The 19,411-nt window shown below is 37.5% G+C and overlaps 2 protein-coding genes across 18 annotated transcripts in view; one reads left to right on the top strand and one right to left on the bottom strand.

Moving 5' to 3' along the window:
* LOC111197417 (NACHT, LRR and PYD domains-containing protein 12-like) overlaps window positions 1-19,411 on the top strand; it is a 396,972-nt gene that overhangs the window by 8,674 nt on the left and 368,887 nt on the right. For 5 of the 7 annotated variants that reach the window (XM_049476972.1, XM_049476981.1, XM_049476979.1 and 2 more), the window contains exons 4-8: window positions 1,139-1,187; window positions 7,192-7,381; window positions 7,637-9,428; window positions 10,126-10,299; window positions 17,341-17,514. The exons of the other annotated variants lie outside the window; for them this stretch is intronic. In XM_049476972.1, the coding sequence (XP_049332929.1) occupies window positions 1,139-1,187; window positions 7,192-7,381; window positions 7,637-9,428; window positions 10,126-10,299; window positions 17,341-17,514 (2,379 nt within the window). The remainder of the gene's footprint in view (window positions 1-1,138; window positions 1,188-7,191; window positions 7,382-7,636; window positions 9,429-10,125; window positions 10,300-17,340; window positions 17,515-19,411) is intronic. 7 annotated transcript variants of the gene reach the window in all.
* Window positions 1-19,411, bottom strand: part of LOC125801101 (NACHT, LRR and PYD domains-containing protein 12-like) — a 431,224-nt gene that overhangs the window by 312,831 nt on the left and 98,982 nt on the right. The gene's annotated exons all lie outside the window — the stretch shown is intronic.

The raw sequence follows: 19,411 nt of genomic DNA, 5'->3' as shown, positions 1-19,411 counted from the left end.
GTATTCCTGATGCATTTAGAAAATTATTGATTTAATGCAGGCTTTAATTACAGAGCAGGTTTTTATTTGTACCTGTTATTTGCTTATATTCTTTATTTTATTAATACTTTTATATATGCTTTTGCATACCTCAGGCGACTCTGTTTGTGGCGTGCTTGCAGAAATGGCTTCTTTCGCATCACTCTCCCATACAGCTTCTCCTTGTGCAAAGTGCGCTGTATTGTTGACCGATGCACAGTGACACCATCTGCAGCAAGATGATGCTGCAGCTCTTTGGAGGTGGTCTGTGGATTGTCCTTGACTGTTCTCACCATTCTTCTTCTCTGCCTTTCTGATATTTTTCTTGGCCTGCCACTTCTGGGCTTAACAAGAACTGTCCCTGTGGTCTTCCATTTCCTTACTATGTTCCTCACAGTGGAAACTGACAGGTTAAATCTCTTTGTATCCTTCCCCTGAACAACTATGTTGAACAATCTTTGTTTTTAGATAATTTGAGAGTTGTTTTGGTGAGCCCATGATGCCACTCTTCAGAGGAGATTCAAATAGGAGAACAACTTGCAATTGGCCACCTTAAATACCTTTTCTCATGATTGGATACACCTGGCTATGAAGTTCAAAGCTCAATGAGGTTACCAAACCAATTTTGTGCTTCAGTAAGTCAGTAAAAAGTAGTTAGGAGTATTCAAATCAATAAAATGATAAGGGTGCCCATACTTTTGCACCGGTCAAATTTTGGTTTAATGCATATTGCACATTTTCTGTTAGTACAATAAACCTCATTTTAATCCTGAAATATTACTGTGTCCATCACTTATTAGATATATCAAACTGAAATGGCTGTTGCAAACACCCAAATATTTAGAACTAAAAATGATTATGATTAATAGGGGTGCCCAAACTTTTTCATATGACTGTACCCCTATTAGTTGCTGAGAATTTAATCTAGGTTCCCTAGCTCTTCTACGACAGTATTCCTGATGCATTTAGAAAATTATTTAAATACAGAGCAGTTTTTTTATTTGTATCTGTTATTTGCTGATATTCTTTATTTTATTAATATTTTTATTAAAACAGAAGCTTTTTAGATCAGCTGATTTATTCATGTGGATTACAGTGTGGATTTTCTGTTCATCCACAGAAAGAACAAAAACAACTATTCCAGAGAAAAACTGGACCACATATTCAAGGTTAGTCCTGAACCATATATGTGATGTTAATCTCTCTGTTTTCTTTTACATAAAAATTTCATTTCACTTTGAAGTTTTGATACGAATCATAGAGTTGCAAGAAAAAGTATGTGAATCCTTTGCGATCACTTGGATTTCTTCATAAATTGGTCATTAAATGTGTTCTGAAGTCACAACAAAAGACAAACACAGTCTGCTTAAACTAATACCACACAAAAATTATATGTTTTCCTGTTAGCATTCACAGTGCAGGGTGGAAAAAGTACAGTACCTGCCAAGAGTTTGGACATACCTTGTCCTTTTTAATGCGTTTTCTTTATTTTCATGACTATTTACATTGTAGATTCTCACTGAAGGCATCAAAACTATGAAATAACCAGAGATGGAAAGTAACGAATTAAATTTACTCACGTTACTGTAATTGAGTAGATTTTATGAGTAATTTGTAATTTTTTAAGTAGTTTTTAAAGTATGGAATTTTACTTTTACTCAAGTAAATTTTGACTCAAATAATTGACTTCGCTACATTAGAAAACTCCCCGTTACTGAGTAAAAATAAAATGCTGGGGGAAAAAAAACAATTGTCTGAATAAAAAAAATAAACTGTCGCGGATGCGCCGGTGCACGGATGCTCGCGCGTGGAATAACGAGGCAAGCACGTCCTCATAATAAATTATCTACATTTATAACCTAAAGCTTATTAATACTGTATTGTTATAGTTAAGTAATACAGTGTTTAGATTTTGCGAGGCGTCTCTACCCAAGGCCTCACCTATATTGCGCTTCGGCTTCGGGACCCTCGCTGCGCGAGGCCGCGTCCTGAGAGCGCGCCTTGGTCCCCGGAGGTCTTCAGTTTCTTTACTTTTGTTATTGCGATCAAAAGAAACGTAAATACAACCAGTTCCAGAAATAAACCTTTTACTGATGCAGGAGGACTGTCTCTGTGTTATCAAATATACTGTAAAATATTATATGCGTGTTAACCTATGTTTTGTTGATTGACTTAGTTCCAACTGTACACTGTAAAAATGAGGAAAGAAAAATAATATAAAAAATGTATATAATGGAATTTGGGACAGTTTTGATAAATCTGATAATTTATTCCAATATTTTAAATGTGTTTTAGACGTGACCAAATGTAATTGTAAGATGTAGGACAAATTATATCAACATATTACATTAAAAAACTATTATCCTTTTTATAGAATTAATTTGTAAGCCTAATATAAATTAATTGGAGAGTAAAACGGGTGTTGTTGAAAGTAATTTCTTTAAAATCAGTTATAAAGAAAATAAAACTGCTGAGCACCATGCGCTCTCCCGGCTACGCCTCCACGGCAAAATCTGGGCACTGTATAATAACACTAGAGCACTAGAGCAAGATATAAATGTAAATAACTGATAATAATCCCAGCAGCCCTGTAACAGATCATCTCAACAGAGCTTCTTAAATTGGCCACCCAGTTAGCCTTCTTTTCCTATTTAATATTATCATTTTATTCTCGAAGTCCGCTATTTTTTTTTTTACAGTGCTCTCTGGCGTACCTTCAGTGTCACTTTCGTCTCCAGGCAAATTTTTATTCGAGATTGTGCTGTGCTCTTCATCATAAAGGGTGCTGAGATGAGAGGGGTATAATTTCGGCAGATGTAAATATCAGGTATTCAGATTTGAACTTGCTTATCTTTACGATTAAGCTGTGTTTACCATATTCTCCTAATAATGATCATTATGGCTAAAACGCGTTAAGTCCCACAAGTTATTTAGTTCTACAATACCCGTCTTTCTTTCGTTATATACAACTAAACTAGCACTGTCTAACAAGAGTCTTAGTTTGGCTTTATATATTGCTGTGTTCTGAGTGAAATATAAATATAAAGCGTTATTTGCACACAAAAAACAACGGACAGCGCGAGACATGTTTACCAGATGCGCGTGCACTCGGAGAGTCGGATTCTGCCGGGGAGTCAAAATTCGGCACACCTGTTCTTTATATTATGATTAAAATACATTTAATTAAATGATATCTCACGCTTTTTATCCAAGCCGTCCACTCAGCTCAGAGCACCACTTTAAATGCGCGATTCATGCTGATACGCAGCTGCTCCAAATACTTTGTTGTCCTGAGGAGCCCTGGATTAAGCTTTAAGTTTATTTGGGTGAGTAAAGCACGTGTGAAGCTCGTTAGCCCGTGAAAATTTAAATTAAAAAAAAATAAATAAATAAATAAATAAAATTATATTCTAGTTTCTTCAAAATAGCCTCCCTTTGCTCTGATTACTGCTTTGCCCACTCTTGGCATCATTCTCTCAATGAGCTTCAAGAAGTGGCCACCTGAAATGGTTTTCCAACAGTCTTGAAGGAGTTCCCAGAGGTGTTTAGCACTTGTTGGCTCTTTGCCTTCACTCTGCAGTCCAACTCACTCCAAATCATCTGGATTGGGTTCAGGTCCAGTGACTGTGGAGGCCAGCTCATTTTTTGTTAAAGCTCACCTTCCGTCGTTTTTTCTTTCATTTTAAAATGTCTAGTTGTGGTCTCTAGTATGAATGAATGACATGTGAGCCGTTTTTGTAAAAAAAAAGTGCTCAGGTGTCTCTGTATAGCTCTTTTTTAATGGACTGTTTTAGGGGTGTGTCCAAAATGACCGGATTCCAGCTTTGCTCATGAATATTCATACATGCAAACAGCATGCAAATATCTCTCCTCTGATTGGCTAGGAGCACTGCGACGCCCCTCCACCGCTCTGCCGCTCACTGCCTCCCACCTCCTAACTGATGTGCGGTGATGTTGCGTCGCTTCAGCTCCACCTCTGGGAGTTTCTCGAGCCAAGGTGGGCTGGTCTGTGAGTTTCTGCCTACGTAGGCAGAAAGATAATTCAAAATTCACCCGTTTTTCGGAGGGGGGGAGGGGGGATTTCTTTGCTTAGCTCCTGCAGACAATGGTGGCTGCAAAACAGTTTAATGTGCAGGTGTACACATTCAACTCGGAGAGACCTACTGTATTCCACAAAAAACAAGAAAAATCGGATTTTCGCGGAAGGTGAGCTTTAAGTGCAAAACTCCACGTGTTCATTTATGGTTTTGATGCTTCAGTGAGAATCTACAATGTAAATAGTCATGAAAATAAAGAAAACGCATTGAATGAGAAGGTCCATACTTTTGGACTGTACTGTATGTGAACCTTGGATTTAATAACTGGTTGATCCTCCTTAGGCAGCAAAAACCAACCAACCAACCAATCGTTTCCTGTAGCTGCAGATCAGACCTGCAGAACGCTCAGGAGGAATTTTGGATCATTCCTCTTCACTAAACTGTTTCAGTTCAGCTATAATATTATGGGATATCTGGTGTGAATCTCTCTCTTGAGGTCATGATGTCACAGCATCTCAATTGGGTTCAGGAGGTCAGGACTCTCCAGAAGGCGTATTTTCTTCTGTTGAAGCCGTTTAGGTTGTTGATTTACTTCTATGTTTTGGGTCGTTGTTCTGTTGCATCATCCATCCTCTGTTGAACTTCAGTTGGTGGACAGATGGTCTTATGTTTTCCTGCAAAATGTCTTGGTACACTTGGGAATTAATTTTCTATGATAACGGCAATCCATCCAGGCCCTGAGGCCCCTCCACCACATTTCACAGTTGGGATGAGGTTTTGATTATGGTGTGCTGTGCCTTTTTTTCTCCACACATAGCGTTGTGTGTGTTCCTTCCAAACAACTCAATTTTGGTTTAATCTGCCACAGTATATTTAGCCAGTAGTGCTGTGGATCATCCAGGTGCTTTTTTGCAAACTTCAAATGTGCAGCAATGTTTTTTTTTTTTTGGAGAGCAGTGGTTTCATGTCCTCCCATGAACTTAATTCTTGTTTCATGTTTTCTTTATTGTAGATGTGTCCACAAAAATGTAACCTTGTGCCAGAGATTTATGTAAGTCTTTAGCTGACACTCTAGAATTCTTCCTCACCTCATTGAGGTTCAGTGCTGAATTTCTTCATTTGTAGACCGTCTGTCTTACCGTGGACTGTCTTACCGTACACATCAAGGCTTCAGAGATACTTTTGAAACCCTTTCCAGCTTCATGCAAGTCAACAATTCTTGAATGTAGGTCTACTGAGAGCTCTTTTATGTGAGGCATGATTCACATCAGGCAATGCTACTTAAGAACAGCAAACTCCAAACTGGTGTGTGTTTTTATAGGGCAGGGCAGCTTTAACCAACACATCTAATCTCATCACATTGATTGGACTCCTGGCTCCAATGAGCTCTTAGAAAAGTCATAAAGACATACTTTTCCCACCTGAACTTTGAATGTTAACATGTTGTGTTCAATAAAACCATGCAAACATATATTTTTTGTGTGTATTAGACTGTGTTTGTCTATTGTTGTGACAGATGAAGGTCTGAACACAATTCATGCAGAAATCCAAATAATCCCAAAGGATTCACATACCTTTTCTTGCAACTGTAAATTATTCATCCTCAGTTTTATAGAGTTTTATAGAGTATTATAAATGTAATAATGTTAATACTAATGCAATAAGATGCTGCTCAGTAACACAATGTTTAAAAAATTTACACACCAGAGTAGGGCTGCAGCTATCGATTCTTTTTGTAATCGGGTACTCTACTGAAAAATTGATTCGATTATTCGAGTAATCGGATAAAACATTTTTTTTGTTAAAGAGCAGTTAAAAAGGAATTTTACTCAATAATGAATGACCAATTGGTTTCCTTTTTTAGATAAGTTATATTTTTAAATTCACAACATTTCCAAATTGCAAATACAAATAAATAAAACACAATAAATAAATAAATAGCACAATAAAAAAAAATAAATTTAATTACATTACTTTCACATTTGGATTTCTTGTAAATAACAAATATAGGGTATAAATCAATAAAAAAGGCATAAACATCGTCTTTGTGTTGTGCATCTTAGCTTCTGAGACGTTGTCAGTTCTGCCAGTGTTGGATCAGTGTGCTGCATTCTTTTACCACCAAGCCGCTTCTCCAAAATATATCAGGACCTGTGCAATAATTGTGACACACAAGTATTACAAATGTTGCTTTTTTCTTTATTTATATGTTGGACTATTTGGGTCTAATTACATCACTAAGACTAATAACTCTAATAATAAGTTCATGGCCGTGCATTTATTAAGATTGACACCTATCGCATTGGGGCACATTAGACACTAGTGGTAATCAATATTTTACCCAATAAATAAGAGACACACTTCCTTATATGAACAACAGTGTTCATACTTTTTTGTCTCACTGGCCAAATGTACTCTTAGATGAAGAAATCAAGCATTTAGTTTCCAGCCAAAGTAACTTCAGTTTAGCTAACTTTTAACATTTTTATTGTTTATATTCTGAACTCCACAGCGCTGTGTATACTGTTTACATAAAGCCTGTATGAACTCTGTTCTAATAAACTAACCACACATTATAGACAGTGCTTCTATTAATTCACACTCCAAAGCGCTGTCGTTTTGTTATTAATTCACATTAATGTTAATCTCATTGATTTATTATAAGTTATATTTACCTGCTCTCTCGGCGTCCTCGCGTCTCGGGTGTCCTCGGCTCAGATGGTGCAGCATTAAAACGCGCTGTTTTGGCACTGCACCGAGTACAGGTCACAGTTCGAACATAAAATGCTTTTATTCCTTTAAAATCGCTGTTTTCTCTCGCCACTTCCATTTTTGCCGCTGCTCAAACCTCCGTCTCCTTGTTCCCGGGCAGGGTGACGTAACGCTGAGCGCGTTGTCAAAATAAAAGTCGCGAAAATACCGCGCGCTGAGTTTATTAATTAAATAAACGATTACTCGAGGCACAGAAAATTAATCGATCAATTTTGTGAATCGAGTTACTCGATTTACTCGAGTAATCGTTTCACCCCTACACCAGAGCATCCATAACTCTTTTTCTCCTCAGATCAGTGGCATCATCTCTCTCTCTCTGTACTGTAACAGCTTTAGTGATTCTCTGATGTTTGTTCTTAACCAGGAGCTGCAGGAGAAGTTTATCTTTCTAGTGAAGAACGAGCTGAACACATTCAAGAAGCTCCTGAGTCCAGATTACCCAGCATGCTCTGAGGGAGAGGTGAAGGATGATCAGAAGGAGGGGGTGCTGAAGGTCACACTGCATATCCTGAGGGGCATGAATCAGACAGACCTCGCCAACACACTAGAGAGCAGTAAGAGTTCAGGGTCATGAGAATGGGTACCAACTTAAAGGGCTAATTTATTTCCTCAGAGGAGTTCTGCTTTTCAAATTTGAATATAATAAGCAATAGTTATCTGGATTTTGTAATTATAAGATATTGTGTCACAGCATCAAATGTATCCTTAAACCTAAAACTTATCTACTGTATTAGAGTCGTTCTACACAGGGGTCTTTCATGAAGATCACAGCTAATTACATGTTCCTTATTCTCTTCCTCTGCTATCAGAATTTGCCCCAGCATGTCAACGAAAGCTCAAATCCAAGCTGAGAGATAAATATCAGATACTTAATGAAGGAATTTCAGGCCATGTAAAGTCAGCACTTCTGAAGGAGATCTACACAGAGCTCTACATCACAGAGGGAGGGTTTGGAGATGTCAATCAGGAACATGAGGTGAAACAGATTGAAGCTGCATCCAGGAAAAAAACAACACAGGAAAAACCAATCAAATGCAACAACATATTTAAACCATTACCAGAACAGAAACGACCCATCAGAACTGTACTGACTAAAGGAGTTGCTGGAATTGGAAAAACAGTCTCTGTGCAGAAGTTCATTCTGGACTGGACTGAAGGAGAAGTAAATCAGGACATTCTCTTCATATTTCCACTTCCTTTTAGAGAGCTGAATCTGATGAAGGAGAAGAAGCTCAGTCTGGTGAATCTTCTTCAGGACTTTTTCCCAGAAACACAAGATTTAAAACTAAGACATTATAAGATCTACAAGGTCATGTTCATCTTTGATGGACTGGATGAGTGTCGACTTCCTCTAGATTTCCAGAACAATGAGAACTTGGTGAATATAGAAGAGCAAACCTCAGTGGATGTTCTGCTGACGAACCTCATCAAGGGGAAGCTGCTTCCCTCTGCTCTCCTCTGGATCACCTCTCGACCAGCAGCGGTCAGTCAGATCCCTCCTGAGTGTTTTGATCAGGTAACAGAAGTGCGGGGTTTCAGTGACCCTCAGAAACAGGAGTACTTCAGTAAGAGGATCAGTGATAAGGACCTGGCCAACAAAGTCTTCACACACATCAAGTCTTCAAGAAGCCTCTACATCATGTGCCACATACCGGTCTTCTGCTGGATTACAGCCAGTGTTCTAGAGAGAATGCTGAGTGAAGCTGAGAGTGGAGAAATTCCCAAAACCCTGACGCAGATGTTCACACACTTCCTGATCTTTCAGATCAAACACAAGAGTCAGAAGTACAGTGGGAAAAGTGACATTGATCCTCAGCAGACTAGAACAAGTATCCTGGCTCTGGGGAAACTGGCGTTCCAGCAGCTGGAGAAAGGAAACCTGATCTTCTATGAGGAAGATCTAAGAGAGAGTGGCATCGATTTTAGAGAAGTGTCAGTGTACTCAGGAGTGTGTACCCAGATCTTCAGGGAGGAACATGAGCTGCACCTGGGGAAGGTCTTCAGTTTTGTACATCTGAGCGTTCAGGAGTTTCTTGCTGCTTTATATGCATTTCTCAACAGAAAAATTCCAAAAGAACAGTCCACTAAACAACAAACCAGTAAACTCGTCAAGTTTTTCAGCAAGTCAACAATGACTGACTTCCTCAGCAAGGCCATAGAAAAAACCTTACAGAGTGAGAGTGGACACCTGGACCTGTTCCTTCGTTTCCTCCTGGGTCTCTCACTGAAGTCTAATCAGACTCTATTACGAGTCATACTGACACAGACAGAGAGGATCTCTCACAGCAATGAGGAAACAGTCAAATACATCAAAATGAAGATTGAGGAGAACTCATCTCCAGAGAAATCCATCAATCTGTTCCACTGTCTGAATGAACTGAATGATCATTCTCTGGTGCAGGAAGTGCAGAAATACCTGAGGAGAGGTGGTGAGCGTCGTCTTCAACAGGCCAGGCTCTCTCCTGCTCAGTGGACAGCTCTGGTGTTTGTGTTGGTGAACTCAGAAGAAGAGCTGGAGGAGTTTAACCTCAGTAAATATGATGCATCAGAGGAGTGTCTTCTGAGGCTGCTGCCAGTAGTTAAAATATCCAGAAGAGCTGTGTGAGTATTTCCATTCAGGTCTTCACACAGCTTTTAATCAAGTGCTGATGTGTAGAATCAGTTTTCATTCAATATAATAATTAAACCATCATTTTAATGTAAAAAGTACATGAAGTTTCTGTCTTAGTCTGATTAAATACAATCTTAAAAAAGGTTTTGGGCAAGTTATATGTTTTTGTTAAAATAAATGCACATCTCTTGCAGATGGATGGATGGATGGATGGATGGATAGATGGATAGATAGATAGATAGATAGATAGATAGATAGATAGATAGATAGATAGATAGATACTTCTTTATTTATCCCAAAGGAAATTTAGGGTACATCCAACTTTAGATCCACTCTAAAGTAGCACTGTGTGATTTGACTGAAGAAATCATATCTCTATATGCTTTGGAAAAATGATGATTAGCAATACAACATAAGAATTTTATATAGAACATACATTTTAAGTGTCTGTATTTATTTCTAACATATACATGTGGCATAAGGTGTAATGTTTTTCTATTTTAACTATACTATAATTTGTCCCAGAGCTTTTGGTGAACTGTATGCTCATGCGGATCACAAATAAAGTGGAGAAATCTGCATGTTATTTCAGTATAAAGAAACACCAGCTCTCTATTCTTTGTCAATCCATTCAAATATTCTTCTTTGGGTTTATTGTAAAATCATTTGTTTAATCTTGTTTTTTAGACTAGCTTCATGTAATCTTGGAGTAAGGACATGTGAAAATCTGGATTCAGTTTTAAACTTGGAAAACTCCTCCCTGAAAGAGCTGGACCTCAGTAACAATGACCTGCAGGATTCAGGAGTGGAGCTGCTCTCTGCTGGACTGAAGAGTTCACAATGTAAACTGCAGATTCTCAGGTCAGTGTTTCTGTTATTTTTCATTTGAAATTATTAGGGCTGTCAGCGTTAAATCATTAACTTACGCTGTTAAGTTGGAATCAGTAACGCGTTACTATTTTTTAACCCAAGTTTTATTTCGGCACCAAGTTTGACCCCACCTTCTGCCGTAATCTGCACCGCCTTCACCCAACATGCAGATTTCTTTTCTGGTTTAACAACTGAAATGCTTTAATGTGGTGTCCAGCTGTAACAATCCGGTTCAGACTTCCAGCTCAGACCTGGATAGAGAGCTTTGTTGCTCTCTCTCCATCTCTCTGTTTGTTTTTGTCTCTCCGTTTGTTTCTCTCTCTCTCTCTCTCCGTTTGTGCCAAAAGTTTTACACAAAAAAATAAAATCCGCAAACAAAATGTTAGGAATCAAAAGCAAAAATTGTTTGTTGCAAATTCAAAAGAAAAAAAATATATAGCATATATTTTAAATATACTTGGTTACTTTACTTCAGTTTGAATTTTGCTAGTTTTTGCTTTTTTTAGTGTTTTTGTGATTTTTTTTGAGGATTTGTTTTGCATTTTTCTGCTAAAGAATTTTGCTTCAGGAATCTCTCCTTTGCTTCTGCTTTAGTTTTTTGCGGACAGCTTCCAGTGCACAGTAGCAGCAGCAGATACTTTTACAATTAAATTTCATACAAACGTTCTGTTCAATGTTATATTATTCTCTGTTTCACTCCATTAAAAAGCTCACTTTAGCGTGATGTGCTAAATATTCATGCACAAAGTAGGTAACTGGCTCAATGACTAGGTAACTCACTAGTTCACTGATTAGGTAACAATCTAATTCACTAGCTCACTGAGGAGATATGTAGCTAAGTCAGTAACACACTGACTATGTAACTCACTAGTTCACTGACTAGGTAACTCACTAGCTCACTGATATATGTGGGAGAAGGTGTAATGTTTTTTCCAGAGTTCAACTTGGAAAGTAGAAAAATTCACACACTTTAAAAAGCATTGCTCGTTCTCTGTTTTTTTAAACACTTTATTTTCTATTTTAACTCATTATAATCTGTCCCAGGTGAACTGTATGCCCATGCTGATCACCAGCTCTTTAGATAGACAATACATTTTACAGTTTAATTCTGTTTTCTATTCTTTGTCAATCCATTCAAATATTCTTTTTTGGGTTTATTGTAAAATCATTTGTTTATTCTTGTTTTTCAGACTAGCTTCATGTTATCTTGGAGTAAAGACGTGAAAATCTGGAATCAGTTTTAAACCCTGAAAACTCCTCCCTAAAAAAGCTGGACCTCAGTAACAATGACTCACTAACTCACTGGCTAGGTAACTAACTAGCTCACTGAGTAGGTAACTAGCTAACTCACTAACTCACTGGCTAGGTAACTAACTAGCTCACTGAGTAGGTAACTATCTAATTCACTAGCTCACTGACTATGTACCTATCAGACTTTGTGTATGAATATTTAGCACATATCGCTAATGTGAGCTTTTTAATGGAGTGAAACAGAGAATAATATAACATTAAACAGAATGTTTGTATTAAATTTAATTGTAAAAACATCTGCTGCTGCTGTGCACTGAAAGCTGTTTGCCTTTCCGTGTTTGGAAGGACACTTGCGACCTGGCGGGGTGGGCGTGGTCAGTCTCAGACGAGGGTCCAGGGAACCAGTCAGTCCAGAACCAGCTGACCAATGAAGATTCAAGGGGAACGCCTTCTTCTTAGCCCCGCCCACCCGTGAAAAGTGTGCCAAAACTCAGAAGCAAAAAACTAAAGCAAAAGCAAAGGAGAGATTCCAGAAGCAAAAGACTTTAACAGAAAAAAAAATTAAAGTAAAAAATAATAAGTAATAAATATAAAAAATTATAAAGTAACCAAGTATATTTAAAAATATATATTTGCTATATATTTTTTCTCTTTTGAATTTGTAACATACAATTTTTGCTTTTGATTCCTAACTTTTTTTTTTGTCCGCCACCACCCCCCTCTTCGGAGGACCATTAAGACTTTATTTGTATTAATATAAATTTCTGATATCTGAGGTCACTGTGCAGAGGGAGGACATAACAATGTGTATATATACAAATTAAACCAAATAGAAAAAAATATATAGGAGAAGAGAAGATAGAGAGAGAAAAAAACACAAAAGAAGAAATTGTGCCCTTGAAAGAAAAAGAAAAAAAAAAATATAGTATGGCTTCCTTTATTTTTTTATTTATCCATCCCTAACATTAAAAACACACAGAATAACAAAAAAAAGTAAATAAAAATAGCTAAATGTCTTAAATGTTAAATGTGTTATGTAACTGTGTGCATGTGTGTGTGTGTAGGAACATTCATGTAGCGGTGATGTATGGATGATGTGTTTATAGACATATAATGGATGTGTGTAGGTTATCTGTTAAAGACTGATGGAGTCACTGATGTAGGAGGTTGTTTAATGCTGACCAGGTTTTTATGTGTTCATGATTTCTGTTTTTGAGAGATGCAGATATTTTTTACATTTTCTATGTGTTCTGTGAGTGAGTTTTCCCATTGACTGATGGTGATTTTTAGGGCCCGAGCACCGAAGGCGCAGGCGAAGCCTGCACCGGAGGTGCAAAGCCCTATTGTTTTTGGTCCGTTTATTATTATTATTATTATATTCAGGTTCGCCCATTTTTGAGGCCTTTCCGATACTCGAAAACTCATACAAATTGGCATAGGCCTAAAACTCAGCGAAAATGAAAAAGTTACATAAGGCATGGGCGTGGTCGTGGTTCAGGAGCTCTATAGCGCCCCCAAACGTAGGCAGTGGCCGGGATGAAGTTTGTCCAATGTGCACCAACTTTGGTACGCTCATTGACCTTCTCATAAAGAACAAGAATCACTTGGATTTATCTGACTCCACCCAACAGGAAGTCGGCCATTTTGGCAGGAAATCGCAAAATATAAAGTTTCCCGCTGGGTTTCGGAGGGGTTATGATGTTCGAAAACTCATAAAACTTGAAAAGCTTATTTGGCTCAGGATGTACTTTGATAGTGAACTCGAATTTCGCACTTTTGATTTTCATCAGCTCTCTAGCGCCACCAATTTTACATGACATTTATGGAAAGCGCTCAGCCTCTTGATAATTGGCAGATTCATTAAGGCCTCAAAATGATTTAGATATGTATTGTCATTTTTGTTGTGTGTAGCTAGATGACTCTACAGCGCCCCCAATTGGTTGGGCTAATAAATTAGCCGTGACCTTCTCAAAAATTCTCAGATATTCTCGATTTTTGGCAGAAACATAGACAATATGATTCCGCACATATTAGCAATCGGCATGCATTGGCTCCGCCCAACAGGAAGTCGGCCATTTTGGAATTTGTGGAATTTTTACACATTTTTCACAAACTCATTCGAACTCCTCCTAGAGTTTTCGTCAGATTATCTCTAAATTGTCTGTGGATAGGCTTCAGACATACTTGGTGATAAATTGCGAAGGAATAGTTGATAGCTGAAACGACGACGTAACAGCGGGTAATTAATTTAATGGAGACGCAACACTAGCCCAAATAGAAACATTAGCATGGTCAGAACACAGGTGTTTGAAAAATCATGAAACTTTACAGAAACATAATAGACATCATTACGCACATTGTCACCATTGGTGTGATTGACTCCGCCCAACAGGAAGTCGGCCATTTTGAAACACGTGCATTTTACACACATTTTTTGCATACTTTGTCGAACTCCTCCTAGGGAATTTGTTGAATACTCTTGATATTTGTCAGCAATAAACAACTACCATCCGTGATGATAAATTGTGAAGGAATAGTCGATATCTTAAATGAGGACGAAATAGCGGACAGTTGAACTGCTTGAGATGCCCCATTAAAACAGGAAGTGAATACATTCTGGTGTTAGTAGGTGTTTGAGGAGGTTAAAAAGGTTGAAAACTCTCGAAAATTTACAGGCCTGCTTGATTTAAGCAGTACTTTGATCTGAAATTAAAATTTCATATATACGTATTATATTTGGCTCCATAGCGCCACCTAGGTTTCAATGCATATTAGACATTACGGGAATGCTCAAAACCTCTTGAAAATTGACAGATTGCATAAGACCTAAAAACACTTTACAAATATTTTGACAATTTTTTCATGTATAGCTAGCGGACTCTACAGCGCCCCCTAATTGGTTCGTTTAATAAATTAGCTGTGGATGTGTCAAAATTTGTCTAATCTTCTCAAATTTTGGTAGGATCGTAGGTAGTATGACCCTGCACATATTTGCAATTGGCTTGTATTAGCTCCGCCCAACAGGAAGTCGGCCATATTGGAATTTGTAATATTTTTACACATTTTTCACAAACTCATTTAAACTGCTTCTAAAGTCTTTGTCACATTACCTCTTATTTCGCTGTAAATGAACAACAGACACATTTGATGATAACTGCCAAAGGATAAGTCGATCGGTAAAACGGTGACCCAATGGCGAGCAATTGATTCACTAGAGACGCAACACTAAACCAAAGTGAAACAATGACACGGTCAGAACACAGATCATTGAAAATTCCTGAAACTTGGCAAAAACACAAAAGACATCATTACACACATTTTCAGCATTGGTAGGACTGACTCCGCCCAACAGGAAGTCGGCCATTTTGAAATATCTGCATTTTACACACATTTTTTGTGTATATTGTCAAACTACTCCTAGCAAATTTGTTGAATTCTCTTGGTATTTGGTAAAAATAAACATTGAACATATCTGATGATAAATTGTGAAGGAATAGTCGATATCTCAAACGAGGACGAAATGGCAGATGGTTGAATTTGTGAGATGCCACATCAAAACAGGACGTCAAAACCTAGGTAATGCCAGGTGTTTTGAGGAGGTTATAACGGAGAAAAACTCACAAAATTTGACCGGCCTGCTTATCTGAGGCTGTTGTTTGATGTAGAATTAGAATTTCAAATACATGTATTTTAACAGCGCTATAGCGCCACCGTTATTTTAAATGGATATTTCACGTTTAACATGATAGAAAACTCTTGAAAATTGGCACACTCAATAAGACCTTAAAATTACTTTCACCGGTTTCTCGGTTTGGCCCGGTACGATTTGCGCTGTTGTGCGAGGGCCCTACGTCCCCCTGTGACAGGGGGACAACTCGTTTTTCTTGATTTCCAGTTTGTGAGAATTGCTTTTTTTGGCGATGGTTAGCACCACCAAAAGTGCTCTGCTTTCCTCCTGGTTTAGGTTTGTGGTTCATGTGTCAAGCAGGCAGAGTGATGGGGATAGAGAGATTGGCTGTTTAAATAGTGGAGTTAGCCGAGTTATAACAAGCTGCCAGAAGTGTTTGTTTGGTGGGCAGTACCATAGAGCATGTATGTAATTGTCTGGAGTGTTTAGTGAGCAGTGTATGCAGATTTCTGAATCTACTAGTCCCATTTTATGTAGCTTTTGCTTAGTGTAGTGTACCCTGTGAATTGCTTTATATTGTATAAGGTGGAGGTTAGTATTGTTAGTCATGGTGAATGTGTTTTCCATAATGTTTCTCCAGAAATCAGCATTGGCAGCATTTTTTATTGGGATAGCGACTGTTTGGTCTAATTTGAATAAAAGTCTATATATTTTTGATAGAATTTTGTCTAAGGAAGAGATATTAAAGAATTCTGAAATTGGTGGGCTAGGTTCTAGTATTGCGTAATCTATGATTTTTGAGTTTAACATAGATCTAAGTTGGAGATATTCCAAAAACTGGTTCCTCTCAATGCTATATTTCTGGGTTAGATGTGAGAAAGTAGCCAAGTTATTGTTGTGTAGAACGTGGTGTAAATGTGTAATACCTTTTTCTTTCCATTTTTGTGTTTTTTTTGGTGGCGGGAAGTCGGGGTCGTGCTATATGGGTGAGTATTTAGTGGGTGCAAGTCTAGTGTTTGTGTTCTTGTGAATTTTCCACCACAAGCTGTCAGAGTCGAAGATATAATTGGGTTTTTGAAACAAGGGTGGCGATTGATTGTTGTGCTAATAAATGGTAAGTCTGAGATTTGTATTTCGTTAATTGATGTTTGTTCTTCTTATCTCCATATTTCATCAGTTTGATTTGGTTTTATCCATTTAATAATGTACTTTCATTGGTTTGCAGAGAGGTATTGTTGGAAATTTGGAGCTTCTAGGCCTCCCTGAGTTCTTTGTTTTTTGTAATGTGGTTAATTTGATTCTGGGTGTTTTATTTTTCCAGTAGAATTTAGAGTTGATTGCGTCTAAGGTTTTAAACCAGGTTTTGTAGAAATAGTAGAATATCATTTGCATAAAGGCTGATTTTTTTGTTCGGTAGTGTGGGTATGGATACCATTGATATTTGGGCATTGTCGTATAGCTGCTGCTAATGGTTCTATGAAAATAGATGCAGAGAAGACTTTCAATAAGATTAATTGGAAATTCCTTTTCAATACACTACATTAACTAGGTTCTGGAGAATCATTTATAGAATGGATTGAAACCCTCTACACATCACCCAAAGCCACAGTCAATGTTAACAGTACATGATGTTTCTGTCTTAGACTGATTAAATACAATCTTTAAAAAAGGTTTTGGGCAAGTTATATGTTTTTGTTAAAAAAATGTACATCTCTTGCAGATCCACTCTAAAGTAGCACTGGGTGATTTGACTGAAAAATCATCTCAATATGCTTTGGAAAAATGATGATTAGCAATACAACATAACAATTTCATATAGAATGTACATTTTAAGTGTCTGTATTTATTTTTAACATATATATGTGGAAGAAGGTGTAATGTTTTTCCAGAGCTCACCTTAAATAATAGAATAAATTCACACAGTCCAAGAACCCTTGCTCGTTTTTGTGTTTTGTTAAACATTTTCTTTTCTATTTTAACTCATTATAATCTGTCCCAGAGCTTTTGGTGAACTGCATGCTGATCACAAGTACAGTGGAGATTTCTGCATGTTAACTATTTCAGTTTAATTCTGTTTTCTATTCTTTGTCAACCCATTTATATATTCTTCTTTGGCTTTATTGTAAAATCATTTGTTTATTCTTTTTTTTTAGACTAGCTTCATGTAATCTTGGAGTAAAGACGTGTGAAAATCTGGAATCAGTTTTAAACCTGGAAAACTCCTCCCTGAAAGAGCTGGACCTCAGCAACAATGACCTTCAGGATTCAGGAGTGGAGTTGCTCTCTGCTGGACTGAAGAGTTCACACTGTAAACTGCAGATTCTCAGGTCAGTGTTTCTGTGATTTTTTCATTTGAAATTATTAGGGCTGTCAGCATTAAATCATTAACATACGCTGTTAAGTTGGAATCAGTAATGCGTTACTGATTTTTTAACCAAGTTTTATTTCGGCAACAAGTTTGGCCCCAAATTCTGCCGTAATCTGCAGAAAAAAAGGCAAGAAAAAAAAACGGAAATGCAAATGTTAGGAATCAAAAGCAAAAATTGTACGTTGCAAATTCAAAAGAGAAAAAATATATGGCAAATGTATATTTTTAAATATACTTGGTTTCTTTGTTTCAGTTTGGATTTTGCCAGTCTTTGCTTTTATTTTTGTGTTTTTGTGAATTTTTTGTGGATTTTTCTGTTAAAGACTTTTGCTTCTGGAATCTCTCCTTTGCTTCTGCTTTAGTTTTTTTCTTCTGAGTTTTGGCACACTTTTCACAGGTGGGCGGGGCTGAGAAGAAGGCGTTCGCCTTGAATCTCCATTGGTCAGCTGGTTCTGGACTGACCACGCCCTCCCCGCCAATTTCAAGCGTCCTTCCAAACATGGAGAGCAAAAGGCTTTTAGTGCACAGCAGCAGCAGATTGTGTTTACAATTTAATTTCATAGAAATGTTCTGTTTACTGTTATATTATGTTATAATATTCTCTGTTTCACTCCATTAAAAAGCTCACATTAGAGTGCTCAAAGTAGGTAACTAGCTAACTCACTAGCTCAATGACTAGGTAACTTACTAGTTCACTGACTAGGATTCTCACTAGTTCACTAATTAGGTAATTAGCTAACTCCCTAGCTTACTGAGTAGGTAACTAGCTAACTCACTCGTTCACTAATTAGGTAATTAGCTAACTCCCTAGCTTACTGAGTAGGTAACTAGCTAACTCACTAGCTCACTGGCTAGGCAACTCACTAGCTCACTGGCTAGGTAACTTACTAGTTCACTGAATAGGTAACTATCTAATTTACTACCTCACTTGCTAGGTAACTAACTAGCTCACTGAGTGGGTAACTAGCTAACTCACTAGTTCACTGACTAGGTAAGTAACATACTTTGTGCATGAATATTTAGCACATCTCACGAATGTGAGCTTTTTAATGGAGTGAAACAGAGAATAACATAACATAATATAACATTGAACAGAATGTTTGTATGAAATTTAATTGTAAAAGTATTTGCGGCTGTGCACTAGAAGCTGTTCGCTCTCTGTTTTTGGAAGGACGCTTGAAACTGGCGAGGTGGGCGTGGTCAGTCTCAGACGATGGTTCAGGGAACCTGTTAGTCCAGAACCAGTTGACCAATGGAGATTCAAGGGGCCTTCTTTTAGCCCCACTCACCCATGAAAAGTGTGCCAAAAATGCAAAAGAATAAAGCCAAAGCAAAGGAGAGATTCCAGAAGCAAAAGTCTTGAACAGAAAAATCCACAGAAAATTCACAAAAACACAAAAATTAAAGCAAAGACTGGCAAAATCCAAAATGAAATAATTTTCAAATAACTGCAAAGGATAATAAAGTAACCAAGTATATTTAAAAATATATATTTGCTATGTATGTGTTATATGACTGTGTGCATGTGTGTGTGTGTGTGTAGGAACATTCATGTAGCGGTGATGTATGGATGATGTGGTTATAGATATATAATGGATGTGTGTAGGTTATCTGTTAAAGACTGATGGAGTCACTGATGTAGGAGGTTGTTTAATGCTGACCAGGTTTTTATGTGTTCATGAGTTCTGTTTTTGAGAGATGCAGATATTTTTTACATTTTCTATGTGTTCTGTGAGTGAGTTTTCCCATTGACTGATGGTGATTTTTTTTCCTTGATTTCCAGTTTGTGAGAATTATTTTTTTGGCGATGGTTAGCACCACCAAAAGTGCTCTGCTTTCCTCCTGGTTTAGGTTTG

The sequence above is a fragment of the Astyanax mexicanus genome, chromosome 4, assembly GCF_023375975.1.
Source record: "Astyanax mexicanus isolate ESR-SI-001 chromosome 4, AstMex3_surface, whole genome shotgun sequence".
Classification (NCBI taxonomy): domain Eukaryota; kingdom Metazoa; phylum Chordata; class Actinopteri; order Characiformes; family Acestrorhamphidae; genus Astyanax; species Astyanax mexicanus.
Note: the sequence above shows the minus strand (reverse complement) of the source record. Positions and strands in the feature narration are given on the sequence as shown.